The sequence below is a fragment of the Oryzias latipes genome, chromosome 17 (assembly GCF_053564925.1).
Source record: "Oryzias latipes strain Hd-rR chromosome 17, Olatipes_Hd-rR_3.1".
Classification (NCBI taxonomy): Eukaryota; Metazoa; Chordata; class Actinopteri; order Beloniformes; family Adrianichthyidae; genus Oryzias; species Oryzias latipes.
Window position 1 is genome coordinate 8,618,840 of NC_136253.1, and position 14,553 is coordinate 8,633,392.

Below are 14,553 nucleotides of genomic sequence, written 5' to 3' on the forward strand. Positions count from 1 at the left end.
ATTGGTAATTTGATCTGAGGTTTCCCTTATAAAACCTGTTCTGAGCACCAGCCCCTCCCAATCCATGAGAATGAGCGCTTCCTCACATTGTGACACTGCAAAGTGAGGAGCCGCCCCTTCTAGGAAGAGTCTGCACTGTCATCTGCTTCCTCTTAGGAGCTAGCAGTGGTCGGCTAAACTCTTTCATTTTTTATTCATTATTCTTTTATTCTATTTTATCCCTTTCGGGGTCACTGGGCTGCTGGAGCCTATCCCTTCTGCATGTGGGTGAAAGCAGGGGACATCCTGGACAGGTCGCCATTCTGTCCAGGGCCACAATCACACACACATACACACTCACACCTAGGGACCATTTAGAGTAACCAATGAACCTATGAAGCATTTTTTTGGACGATGGGAGAAAGTCGGAGAAAACCCACACATGCACGGGGAGAACATGCAAACTCCACACAGAAAGGTCCCCCATTGGTGTTCTGGTTCAGGTCCCCCGGTTGGGACTTGAACCGGGGGAAACGGCATTCCTGCTGCTAACCACCGTACAGCCCCTCTTGAACATCCTATGAACATCCATCTTTGTAAAATTTCAGATGTTTGTTTTCATGGTAGAGACACAGACACACTGCTGAGGCCGACTCGGATGATGTCATGAAATGGGCGGCACCCACAAAGAGAGAAAGGCGGAGCCTCAGAGATCGAGTCGTCTTAATTCCTGGTTGGAAAATGAGACGCAAAAATTACTATTTCATAAAAAAGAAAAGCAGGAAAGGACCTTTAATGCACGATTCTGCATCAAAAAGAACAAATCTGTCGACACCCAAAAAGGCCCAGAGAGAAATGAAGCAGAATCAACCCATAAATGATCAAATGAAGAAAACCACGTGGATGCCCCCCACCCCCCTGTCAACAAGCTCACGTCTGAAAAGGGGACCAACAGATTCCTTTTTTCAAAAGAAAGGATTTATTTCTCACTTTCATACGTACAGCGCACATTTCAAACAGCTAACAAGCCTGTCGGGTTTTCAGTTCACGTGTGAGTTCTGAGTTCACACGTGTAGCAAAAGAAGAAAAATACTTAAACAGGAATAAAACATCGTCATAAAATTCACTTTCAATCCAGAACAATCTTCCAAACACTTTTCCTACCACAAAACACAAAAGAACAACCTTCCCTGCTGCTGCTTCATTGTCCCTGACATCCTAATGGAGTCCTGAACCTCCATCCACCCGCTGGGAGGAGGACAGTGGGTGAGAACTGCAGAGGAGGAGGCTGGAATGTCCGACTTCTGCCTGGAGCATCATTGCTCGGTCAACACTGGAAACACATTCACCTAAACCAGAACATTTGGACAAATCAACACATCTGTAAAAACAAATCCTCTAAGCAATAAACTACGTTACAAATAAAGCGAAAGAAATAAGAAGTGCTGTTCTTCTCCACTTCAGCCTTTTCCAGCAGCTCTGTGCTGAACAAGAGCAGAAACTCCAGGAATCTGGTTTGACGTCTACAGAAAAACACTGGAAAGAGCTAAACAATGTTACAGAACTCCAGCTAAATTTATAAAACGACAGAGGACAAGCCACAAAGCTAGATTCTAACATGAGAGCTGTTACAGCAGCTGTAGAAAGAGTAGAGCCTCTGCTCTGGAGGGAAAGCTTCCCGGTTCCAGAACACGCCTGAACGGTGTTGGAGTAACTCATTAGAAACGTCATGTGTTACAGTCACATGTTCATGTAGTGTAAGGCATTTTCCTTAGGAATATTCTGTTCGGTAACATCTGTACTAAATAAACCTGCTTCTCAAAACACAGTGGTGTCAAACAGCGAGACTATGAGATCATAATTTCATCTACTGCATAGTCATTTTCAGCTTTTCTGCTAAATATTTCCCCTCATTTAACTAGTTTTTGGTTCCACTCCATGAACCCAAACACCTTAACTTGTCCTTTGTGGTCCTAATGCTGGATTCTCCTGAAGCTAACCTGCCTTGTTGCTGTACTACATGTGTAGGTCCGTCTTTTGTGTACCTGGACCAAACTGACTAATGTTTAGGGTCGGTCCTCTCATTGTGCTTCCAGAGCGTTCACTTTTTTAAAACAGTGTTTCTGTTAAAACCCTAAAGCCGTCAACCAAATGTAAAATGCTGTGTGGTACATGTTTGGTTGATTTCTGAAGGTCCTGTGAAGGAAGCAACATAAAATAAGACAGGATTACTTTACAATCCTTCCATAGTAACATCGGAGGGTAAGGATTACTTTGACACGACTAGTAATATATCATTCAGTACAGTTTGGTAACTGGAACAAAGTTGTACCTGAAGTCTTTTTAGTAGAGTTTAAACGTATTGAACCCCACTTTAGTGTTGTGCTTTTGTGTGCTAGCCTGAAAATGTGCAAACACACCGTCTACCAACAAAAACCACATTTCAGCTCATTTATCAGCAGCCAATTCACACCAGGAATCCTCTTCAGGAGTTCCTAGCAAACTGGTGGAGAAAGGTCATCTTTACAGGACGGTCCGGTGTAAGCTCATGATTAAAGAAAGGGGTTTCTTAAAAACCAAGTGTATCAGGATTCCAGATGAGGGTGGTCAGACATGTTGGGCTTCCAGCAGCGTGGAAAGATGACGCGGCGGTTGCCTGTAGGTCAACAAAACGACTTTTGACTCCTCTGACCTTTGATAGCGACACACATCTGCGTGTGTCTACAAACCGCACCGGCTGTGGGTCCAAAAACCAGAAAGCTGGTCTGCAATAGCAATGTCCCCCAACCAAAACAAAGAATGAAGTGTAAAGTCTAGACCAGCAGTGGTGGGGATTTAGCAGGCACAGTCCTGGGACCTCGTGGACTGCTCTGTGAGCTGAGGCCCCTGCTTGGCTCCGGTGATCGTCGGGTCGTTGTTGTCCAGACTCTCCGCCATCCGTTCACAGATGATGTCCACGAGCCGCTCGAAAGTCTGCTTCACGTTGATGTTGTCCTTGGCACTCGCCTCAAAGAACTCAAATCCTGTCAGCAGGAAGGACAGAAAACGTGTCACAAAGCAGCTTGTACATTCATGTCAAACGTACTGACCGTGACGCCTGGTAACCGAAACATCAGTGTTTTTGGTTCTACAGTCTAAAACGCTGAGCTTTGTGTCTTTGCTTATCACTTCTGACCTTGAAAACAGAATTTAGGACCCAGTTCATCCACCAGAGGCGGAATGAGGGGCAACTCACAAACCGCTGAGGCCGTCATGCTGCAGTTTCTCCTGGAAACACGCTGTGAGAAATGCATTCAATGCACAGCACAGCGTTCTCTGGTTTAAGCAACCCTTCATTAGTGTCTAAACTGAAAACCTGTCTGCTGCTCGAACACTAAACCAGCGATAGTTCTCTGAACTAGGGATGTCCTTATTAGGTTTTTTTTTGGTCAGATGAAAATCTGAGTCATTTGATTTGAGTATCTGGTGATACCGAGTCTGGACCAGACACTCTTTAATTAACCTTCTTTTATCATTTACCTCTTGAGCTGATCAATTCTGTGAAGGAGCTTTAACAATCAAGTCCAAATATTGCAGCTATCATCAACTAGTAGAAATAGTTAACTATTACCTAGTCAAAACTGGTGATAATTGTGAGAAGTTTGGTGACTGAAGCTTTAGTATCTTCAGAACTATACTGGATCAGATGTGATTCTTTAAAACTGATACATTAATTATGACTTTCTTTTCAAATTGTTGTTGTAGCATAAATGAAGAATATTCATGACTAGCTCATATCAATGGAACCTTTTGTTAGTTTGGGTTGTTGTTTAGAGAAAATAGGATTCTTTATTTTAAGCTCTCTGCATGGGCCACATCTGCGTCCGTCTGTCTGTCAGCAGGACACCACCGTTCTCATAAAAAACAAAACACAACCCCGTTTTTGTTCTGTTAAAATGCTTCTGTAGGTCGGTGTTTGTGTTAAGACTACCCAATAAAGACACTTACTGTCAGTTATAAACGTTAAAAAATTATTGTTAAGGGAAGTCTAAAACTGCGAATATGCTGCTAGCATAGCTTAGCTAAGTTTAGCTTAGCTTAGTTTAGCCAAGTTAAGCTAAGTTGACCTGTTTTTGTGCGCCTCCTGCTGAATAAATGGCTATGATCTGTTCACGATAAGGAGACTTTTAGTAAAGTATTTGTCTGGAATATGAAGCTTGAAATTGAAAGCACTGACCATAATAAGACTAAATTAACTGTCTATACTGATCGGGCTACAACATCTGATTTTGATCTTTTACCATAGAAGGACTTTTTTCTTATTAAGGCACACGACCCTCATTTGATACCAGAAAGATCGGACCATTGTTTCATGTCACAACACTATGACCATTCAGAGTAGTTCAAATGTTAATTGTCTGAGTGCTAAAAAGTAATCAGATTTTGTTTTCCTACTTTATTATATTTTATTCCACTCATTATTTTGGACAGCCCAATTTACTCCACCATAAAACCCGGTAGTTAGACCTGAAGCATAAATAACATCCATGACACAAAAGTTATCGAGTGAGAAATGGAAGAGCGGAAATCTGGATCAGAAACTTTATTTCTTGAATTAAACTCCAACTTGTTTTTGATCAAATGCCTAAATAAAATCTAATGAGAGAGATTAAACTTCCCGGGAAGAAACCTGTCGACTGTGACCCAAAGTCCACAGAGGTCAGCAGAGGTCAGCGCTCAGAGCCACTCCTGCCACTCATTTTATCAACAAAACCCCCACTACTGGAGCTACAGGACCATATGTTGGACAAAATGAATTCACCAGATCAAAAGGCACCAGACGCTCAGTTTATGCTATTAGATTCCATTGAAGCTTTGGTGAAGCGGCTCGCGGGTCGACTGTGAGTCATGTGAGCTACTAAAGTGGGCGTTGACAGCACCAGCTGCTTGAATAAACATGTAGTAGTTACATACAAACTACATGCTTGTACGTAACTACAGGCAGGCCACAAGCTTCATGATCCATGAACGTCCTTGTTTTCCTGATCTGATCTGGAATCCGGATCAGAACTGGACGGATGGATAGATCTGATACTGCTGCTGTTTTTGTTTTGTAGCTAATGTTAGCTTGGAGGTGTGAGGGGCTGTAAGCTAGAGGGAGGGAGTGTAAACAAAGGGATGATGGGAAATCATCCTGGGCCAACAATCCTGCCCACAACTCAGAGGAGAATTTCTAATGAACTCCTGCCGCTCTGCAGAAACTACGTCCTAGAAAACAACACAGGTTTTAGATTTTGGCCAAAAATGACAAAATCATGACAAAAAGACGACTGGGAACATTTTAACAACAGATCAGAAGATGACTCTAAAACACAATAAATGGAATGATATGGGAATCGATCAGGTTGTCTTACAACCAGCAACCTTGAAGCCTGAGCTGTCGACCACCTAAATGAGCCGCCATCAGTGTGAACGGGACTGTGAGCGATAAGCGCTTCAGGCCTTAAAGAAGGTAGAAAAGAGCTACATGAACGCAGTCCATGAACGCCCCTCCTGGGGCGAGATTACTGGCTGAAAGTCAGACTTACCCAGCTGCTCAGACAGCAGACGGCCCCTCTCTGAAGCCACCACCCGCTCGTCCTCCACGTCGCACTTGTTTCCCACCACCAGGACCTGCGCATTGTCCCATGAATATGTCTTGATTTGGGTCGACCTACAAACACATTCAGATTTTTAAAGTTCAACAAACAGTCTGAAACCAAGGACATAGTGGACAATGAAACAAGGCTGCTGCATAATTGGATTGGCCAACCGTGCCTACCATAAGAATTATGATGCTGTAAAAAGCCTTTTTTGAAATATGGATGATAATTAGTCAAAAGTGCTCAATAGCTCTGAAGACACTGAAGTTACTGTCACCAAACTTTCTAGTAGGACAGGAAGGTCATGATGAAGGTCATGGTGACAGCAGCTTCAGTGTCTTCAGAGCTATTGAGCACCTTTAGTTTGATTCATATCTCTATTAACATTTGACATGTATTTGTTTTTGACACATTATAGATTTTTACAGAATGGTCTTTTCTCTGAACTTGCACTTTGTTGACGGCCCCTTAGCGACCAGCTTGCTGCTGTGTATCCATTTACAGTTCGAAGAGAACAAATCTCATTAAAAGGCAGAAAAACAATCTTTTTTCTTTGGAAATGCATCTGTAGTTCACTCTCAGTGTTAATAGAAAAGGATGGAGATACTCTCTGTCACATTTGAACGTTTGTCAGAAGAGTTATTGAGGACAGAAGTCAGAATCTGTGAAGAACTTTACAGAACTGATATTTGTCTTATTTTCATAGTGACAATAAAAATAATAAAATAGTCCCCTAATTTTACTTAGTTTTTATTTTCCCCTCTTGGGTTAATGCGGGACAGTGAGCCTTCAAAGTGAGTCACAGAGACAGAAGAACCACGGCTTTTAGAGCAGGAGAGAAGCTCCTGTTACCGTGAAAAAACTATGAATATTATTAATGCAAAGGTGAGATAGCACCTGTGCTCAGGTGAGAGTTTGTCTTCTACTGTGGTGGATGATGGAAAAGAGGAGGGGGAGTCCCAGTCACCCCCACACCAAAACACCCCAAGATCCCTCAGGACAACCACCAAATAGTTAAGTAAAGGAAATCCATAAAGGAGTCATTTGACAGCGTTTTGCCTCACCAGTCCTGCACAGCATTAAAGGAGTCCTCGTTGGTGATGTCATACATGAGGATAAAGCCCATGGCTCCCCTGTAATAGGCTGTGGTGATGGTTCTGTACCGCTCCTGACCAGCCGTGTCCTATAGGGACAAGAAGAACCAAAGCAGACAGAAGCAGAATGAATGTGACCATCAGGTAAAAACTAAAAATTAACTTTAGAAATACCGTCATTCTTCTGGAGTCCTGAATGGTTTAATACTGTTTCAAGGCATTTGTGAAAGAGACCCCAACATCGGGGTGTTTAGATGGTGCATGACTGTATTCACTGCTGTGGCCAGTAGGTTATAGCAAGATCCTCCCCTAATGATCCAGCTGTAGGGGCATTTGGAGCTGTAGTGGTGTCCAAAAAAAGCTTTTTTAAGGGGGAGCCGTAGTGACTTAAGATGGGTATCCCTCTGCTGGTAGGGTGATTGATCCACATTAGACGTGGGACAAACGCGTTTCTTCAGGTGAGTGTGGTCTGAAGCACAGACGTTTACATTTAAATCCAAGTAATGACTTTGTTTTTGAATGCCTTTTTATTTTTTTATTTGCTTTTGCATGACTTTTAAAGTTATAAAACCGACGTTTTTTACGAGCGCTGGCAGCTCCACGCTAATGTAACTGACCGGGCGATGACTATTGATGACATCATCGAGTGGTAGCAGCGTCTGGACTTGAAGACACTATTTCTCCATAACTCTCCGTTTGGAGGGATAAATGTAGGGGAAGGAATTCGGATTCAGCCACAGACTTTGTTGTTCTTGTTGGAAAGTAAATAAAATGGAATCATCTTATTTTTCTGTACCAGTTTGACAGCAGCTTTGTTTCTTTGTCATTTTTGCTGCTGGTACTGAATAACTACTCTAAGAGCATGATGGCGTCACTTGGATGTTGGATAAAAACACCAGTTTTCTCTTGTAACTGACCAATCCCTTTCTGCAGAATACCAGCACAATAGTCAGCATCCGTGTTCTTTAAAGATAACGCCACTACATATGAGATTAAATAGTTCCTTGGACTAAAGAGTCTAACGTTACAAAAAATTCAACAAACATGCCAGGCACAAATTCTTCCCCTACGATTATTTGAAAAAACAAAAACCCCCAATGATCCTGAGTATCTTTCTTAAAACTATATATCTTTAAAGTCCCACTCCAATCGTCTTTTGATCTATTTTCAAAGCGCTCCCAGTGGTCTTTTAATTATGATGATGCAGTTTTTACCCCAAATCTATGAACCTGTGTCGTTTTCTAGGACATACACTATACCACCAAAAGTATTGGCTCAGCCATCCAAATGATCACAATCAGGTGTCCTGATCACTCGGCCACAGGTGTATAAAATCATCACTCAGACTGTTTTCACAGGCATTTGTGACAAAATGTTCCGCTCTCAGGACTCAGTGAAATCCAGCCTGGAACCGTCATGTCACCTGGTCAACAAATCCAGTGGTGAAATGTCTTCACTCCTAAATATTGCACAGTCAGCTGTCAGTTCTGTCAGAACAAAATGAAAGACTTTGGGTACAACAGCAGCTCAGACACCAAGTGGTAGACCATGTGAACTGATGGAGAGGGGTCAGAGGATGCTGACGCACAAAGAGGTCACAGACTTTCTGCAGTCAGTAGCTACAGAGCTCCAAACGTCATGTGACCATCAGATTACAAGTCCAGCACGCAGAGAGCTTCATGGAATGGGTTTCCATGGTGAGCAGCTGCATCAGAGCCACACATCACCAAGTGCAATGCAAAGCATTGATGCAATGGTGGAAAGCACGCCGCCACCGGACTCTAGAGCAGTGCAGACGCCTTCTCTGGAGGGATGGATCACACTGTTACATCTGGCAACTTGATGGACGAGTCTGGGTTTGGAGGTTGCCAGGACAACGGCACATTTGGGGCCCCATTGTGCAGAGTGTGAAATTTGGTGGAGGAGGTATTATGGTATGGGCTTGTTTATCAGGACTTGGCCCCTTAGTTCCAGTGAAAGGAACTCTGAATGCTTCAGGATACCAAAACATTTTGGACAATTCCATGCTCCCAAACCTGTGGGAACCGTTTGGAGCATCTCCTTCCTCTTTCAACATGACTGTGCACCAGTGACCAAAGCAAGGTCCATGAAGACATGGAGGACAGACTGGTGTGGGTGAACTGGACTGATCTGCACAGAGTCCTGACCTGAACCCCATAGAACAACATTGGGATGAATTAGAGCAGAGACTGAGAGTCAGGTCTTCTCCACCAACATAAGTCTGTGACATCAGCAATGACCTTTTGGAAGAATGGGCCAAAACTATTCGAAACTCTCCTCAACCTCATGGACAGCCTTCCATGAAGAGTTGAAGCTGTAACAGCGGCAAAAGTTGGCGCCACATCATAATGAACTCTATGGGTTTGGAATGGGACAGCACTTCAGTTCATATGAGTAAAGGCAGACAAGCGTATATTTTAACAATAAAGTGTAGTTTCTGCAGAACAGCAGGAGTTCATTCAAAATTCACCTCTGAATTGTGGGTGGGACTGTTGGCGCAGAGTAAGCCTGCTCCTACTTCCCGACATCCTTCTGGACGGCTAACCAAAGATTAGCCGTCCAGTTCTGATCCAGATTCCAGCTCAGACCAGGAAAACAAAGACGTTCATGGATCTGTTTGTCTGCAGGTGGATGATCAGAATGGAGTAGATCAGGGAGACTTTGGTCCGCTGTTGTTGGTCCTATGTCACACCTACAAGCTTTTTCCAATGGGATTTTTCCATCTGCTCCTGATTCCCAACGATTAGAATAAAGAAATCCTCAGAAATAAAGTTTTCATCTTAATTTTCTTCATATATGTCCTCCATCATGAGAAAAATGCCACAAGAACATGTTAAACGCACCGAAAACACAGTTTTCATTAGAGTGGGTCTTTAATGATGTAATGCTGTATCATATTACATCTTCTCACATGCCTTGTAACCAAAAACGTCTCTGGATACGGTAAGATGGACTGTTTTAACCGTGAAAAGTCCTTACCCAGATCTGCAGCTTTATTCTCTTGTCGTTCCTGTAGATGGTCTTGACCTTGAAGTCGATGCCCACCGTGCTAACAAAAGCTGGAGTGAAGGAGTCGTCTGCATAGCGGAACAGGAAAGACGTTTTCCCAACACTGCTGTTGCCGATGATGAGGATTTTAAACATAAAATCAAAGTTCTGGTCTGTTGACTCCTTCTGTCCATATGTGGAGTTTGCAGACGCCATCTGTCCGAGAATACAAATCAATTTAGATTCATTTATTTACAAACAATGCATAGTAAATGGTGGAAGTAATCATTTACAGTTATGGGGGAAAATCTTCTTTCATTTAATTATTTCAAAAGCAAGGAGGAAAACCAGGCATTAAAATGTGAATAGAATGGTTCATTCTGTTGTGAGACATCTGACTTTTGTCAACTGACAGTTGATTGCATCCTTAAAATGATTACATTAGTATTTTATGGCCTAAATATTTTTTACTGTTATCTTACCATTATAACTAAAGAGAATATACTTTTTAAAGTGAATTTTAAACCTTAAATATGCACCTAAAACAACATGAAGCACGTCCATGTGAAAACACGACGATTTTGAAAAACTCGCATTTATGGAAAATACTTGTTTGTGCATGGAGGAGGTGGTTTTTGAGGCGTGTCTAATTGACATATTTCTCCAAAATACAAAGGAAACACTTTTTTCATATAAATGAGTAATCAACAACCAGATGCGCGTCTTGGTAGGAACTGGCGGCCTTGAGCGCTGCACAGCGGCGCCACCAGAGGTCCCACAGCGTCACACGACTCATCAAAAGTTGAGCGTGTCATGTGGAATTGATGGATCCTCTGGAAAATCACCAGCCACCATTTCCCAAAATGGCTTCATCCGTAGCCCCTCCCACATTTAAGGAGCTCGCCGCTCCAAGGCCATTTCTCCACACCGACGTCTCCTGTGATTGATGATTAGCGCTAGTGGCGTGGCAGAAATGTGAATGGATCTGCTGTCAAAGTATTGATCACATCCATCACAGTGTTTCTGAATGACTTATGGTGCCAGTTGGTTTGTGTTTATTCCATAACTTGGATTCAATACAAACAGTGAAATTGTGTTTTTTGACATTTCTAGAGTTCCAATAAAGTTTTGCACGTGTGTGATGGAAACATGTTCATCTTGTCTTTGTCTTTAAATGTTGTTTTATTTGACTCAGTCCTTTTTACAGGTGAAACAAACAAACATTTGTGTTTTATTTTTTCACTTAACATTTGGAAAAAGAAAAACTATTTTCGGCTGTTTAGACCGTCGACTGTAAAGATGTTCTCTGGTCTATGGTTTAGAACGGGGTCCTCATTAAGTCTATCATGGAGAATGTGACGGTAGATCGCGGGCCATCAAAGATAAATAAACAATCTATCAGAGAATCTTCATCCTAGGGGTGAAGTAAGTCACTTGATTGACATGCAGAACGGTCAATTGAACGTCCTCTGAAATATGCGTCTCTGTGTTTAACGACACTCAAAGCTTTTTTGTTCTTTTTTCCCTGATGGAGGACCAGTCTGAGACCAGGGTTGGCCTGCATCCATCCTTGATTGGAGGCCAGACAGAGACAGAGTCTGACCCAGCCGCGCCCCCCCCCCCCCCCCCCACGTTACCCCCACCCACCCCACGGCGCCTGCTGCTGGGTCTGAGGTTCACCCCCAAGGGGTCCGAGCCCCCTCGGGCTGCAGTGTCCTCCGGGAGCTCGCCCTTTTCCAGCCTACGGAGCAGGGGCGCCGCTTGCTCAGTCGTGGTTAAACCAGTCGTGGTTAAACCCACCGCCCTGTAGAGACGTTATTCACCCCCCATGACACGGTTTAGAGCAGTGTCATGGGGAGCAGGCTTTTTTCAGAATAAAAAGCCTCATCTGTTCTAATCATGTATTACTACATGTAATACACACCACAAAGCTTTCTCCTCTCAATGATTGTGTACTCTTACTGTGTACTTTGAGTTATTAGTACATAAACAGTATTTTAGACTAAAGTAGAGGTGTCAACTTTGAGGTTGAATAAAGTGGCCTTGGTGCACATATACAGGTTTTTGAATCCTTTTGGATCGCTCTTGGATCCTTTTGGAGCTAGTCGCCTTAATAGTAGCTAGCTCGCACACACACACACACACACACACACACACACACACACACACACAGTGTGAGCGCTTTAGAATGAAGGAAAATATGACTACGGTTAAAATAATCATAAAGGATCACATTTGTTTTGGCACAGATGGACAACCTTCAAACGCAGATTCAAGGTCAATGCGTGACGTCACTGAACAGCACGCGGGGGGCGGGTCCCGCGGCTCCTATCAGCGTCACCTCAGGGGGATAAGAGGGCGGAAGTGGCGGGGCTTACCGGGATAAGCAGCAGCTGAACAGTCTGTCCTGCATCGCGAGAACGTCTTAACCAGATCAGGATACCACTGGGAGCCCCTACACCGAACCCCCCCCAGAACCGCCCCAAAGTTTAGCTGGAAACCGAGCTGTGCCACATTAGCCACATTCGCACTTGAGTTTGCACGAGAGCTCCACCAGCGCGAACGAGGGCTGGCCGTTACCGTGGCAACCTCACGAGCGTGAACGAGGAAACGGTTGCTGTACACGCGGATTTTACCGGTCCAGCATCAAAGAGCCGAAAAGTAACCGAAGAAAGAAGCTAGCTAAGCCTCCCGGCTAACTCGAATGAAGGTTAGCAGTTTATCGTTGCCCCGGTAACGACGATAAACTGTCAACCTAACCGTAAAACCGCGCGCTCAGCCGTCGTTAACACGGTTCATGGTGTAAAGAAGCTCAGGAATTACCGTGAAAGCGGCTGTTTTCCCGTAGCTTCAGTGCAGCGGATCCGTCTGTGACCAGCTTTGCACCTGCAGCAGATTCTAAGAGTGATTGACAGGACGACTGACCAATGAGTGCTCAGATTGCCTCGCGTCGTCATGGTGACCCAGTGCTGGCTGCAACAGGGTTATTATCAGATTACAGTGTTGATTTGGACGCAGGTCAAACAAATATCTGTTTGCTCAGAAGAGTTTAGCCGTATTCTCCTTAACATCACTTCTTTTGACTTCAGCTTCACTTCCAGCATCTTATTACCTTTTGAATGTAATCTTGGAATCTGGCGTCCCTGACAGCCTGATCCACCTGGAAAGAGGCTAGGATTGTAGCGGACTGAGTTCTGCTAATATTCTAAGCTCCAGAGGTCGGTGAATGCACCAGCTGGAGATGCTGGTTGGCCCTGGTTCTGTGACTTCACATTATATTGGGGGGTTTGGACTGGTTGGGTTCTGTTGTTGATTGAATGGGGGGGGGGGGGGGGGGCTTTTCCTTTGTCTCTTGGTTCACGAAAGCTCTACAGGTTTTTTTTACAGCCTACAGTAACCACGTAATAAAGAAGCTTGAATTCCCCGGTGCAGTTAAAACCGGGGGGGGGGGACGTTTCCATATGGCATCCATGGGAGGAGGACCACTCCCAAGTAGCTCCTCCCCCCAAGGTGCATCGCAGGCTGACACCCCACACCCCACATCACCCTAATAAGTGATTATATGACGAAGAGGGTAACAGCTAGTAGACTGTCCCCTGGTGGTGAAACAGCCATCCCCCACCCACCCCACAGCATTGGGCCCAGGACTCCTCAGCCCAGGGGCCCCATCCCCCGTAGCGCCGACCCCCCAGGCCCCACACCCCCCACCCTACACAAAGAGAGAAGCCAAATAAACTTTTTGCACGGTGGATGTAAAAAATGAAAATGCAATCCTTTCTTTGCATTTCCGCATTAATTATGTCACAGAATGAGCAATGTTTTTAGATTAAATTAGATTAGATACCTTTATTTATCCCACGATGGGGAAATTCACTTATCTGCGGCAGCAAGAAGGACATTCAGAAATGACATTCAAATTAAATAAATATAGCTGCAAATGTGACATGTGATATACTTTTTAAAAAAATATATAAATTAACAAGTAAAAAAGTACACACCAAAAAAACAACCGTTAAGGAACAAAAACAACTGCAGCAAAAGTAAATGAGTGAATGAAAAACGCCCGTGGGTGCGTAGTTTGTCCCCCTCTCTAACATCCCTCTCTTATCTCTTCACGTTTCCGTCCAGTCAAAAAAGAAATGTATACAAACATAACGAATATGAATAAAGTTTCTCCTCAAATCCAAAAGGGGTTTATTCAAATATACACCTTGTGTGTCAGAAGATTCCTAACCTGCTATTATGTGGAGATGCTGATGCATGCTTTCATCATCAGTAGAAGTGATTATTGTAAGGTCCTGCTAGCTGAAAAACCTTCAGCTTCTCCAGAGTTCTGCTGCACGAGTTCTCAGACCAGGAGACAGGCTCACATCACCAGGACTTTGAAATCCCTGCATTTGCTCCCAGCGGTCTTGTGCTTTCTTATTTATCAGATCTTTTAGTAAACTATGAACCCTCACGGACTCTGATGTCCTCTGGCCCTGATCTATTAACCATTCCGACAGCATAAATCCAAACCTACGCAGAGGCATCTTTTCAGCTCCGTGGCCGTCGTTTGTGGAACAGTCTACCAGTGGACCTGAGGGCCACAGAGACCATTGATGCTTTTAAGAAAAGACTCAAGACGCATCTGTTTAACCTGACTTTCAGCTAACTTTTTACTACTAATTTTAATTTTACTACTACTACTTATTTACTTTGTGTTTATTCATTTATCCACTTTATCACGTTTTATGATTTTACAGTGGATTGTTAATAATTCATTTTCATATTTCTTCTTTTGATGTTTTCCCTGTAAACTGCTTTGTTTTTTTCATTTTTATTTCCAGACCTTCCTCCGTAGGATCCTC

General features: G+C 43.6%; 1 protein-coding gene across 3 annotated transcripts; it reads right to left on the reverse strand.

Annotated features, from left to right (window-relative positions):
• Positions 1-939: 939 nt before the first annotated feature.
• Positions 940-12,979, reverse strand: LOC101164677 (ras-related protein Rab-3A). Of its 3 annotated transcripts, none has more exons than XM_023964837.2 (5): positions 12,527-12,979; positions 9,695-9,919; positions 6,665-6,783; positions 5,547-5,671; positions 940-3,002 (listed from the first exon to the last, which is right to left on the reverse strand). In XM_023964837.2, the coding sequence occupies exons 2-5, from the start codon at positions 9,917-9,919 to the stop codon at positions 2,815-2,817; spliced, it is 657 nt and encodes a 218-aa protein (XP_023820605.1). In that variant the 5' UTR covers positions 12,527-12,979; the 3' UTR covers positions 940-2,814. The 3 variants fall into 3 exon arrangements, with proteins under 3 accessions (XP_023820605.1, XP_078790481.1, XP_023820607.1); XM_078934355.1 differs by having other exon boundaries at positions 12,816-12,956; XM_023964839.2 differs by having other exon boundaries at positions 12,082-12,575.
• Positions 12,980-14,553: the final 1,574 nt, after the last annotated feature.

Bases quoted from the DNA above. Each gene is read 5' to 3' on its own strand.
- LOC101164677 (XM_023964837.2), bottom strand. From the start codon at position 9,919: ATGGCGTCTGCAAACTCCACATATGGACAGAAGGAGTCAACAGACCAG. The intron at 5,672-6,664 runs GTGAGGCAAAAC...ATGTGTTTGTAG, and splicing joins TTTAATGCTGTGCAGGACTG to GTCGACCCAAATCAAGACAT. The intron at 3,003-5,546 runs GTAAGTCTGACT...TCCTGCTGACAG, and splicing joins TCTGCTGTCTGAGCAGCTGG to GATTTGAGTTCTTTGAGGCG.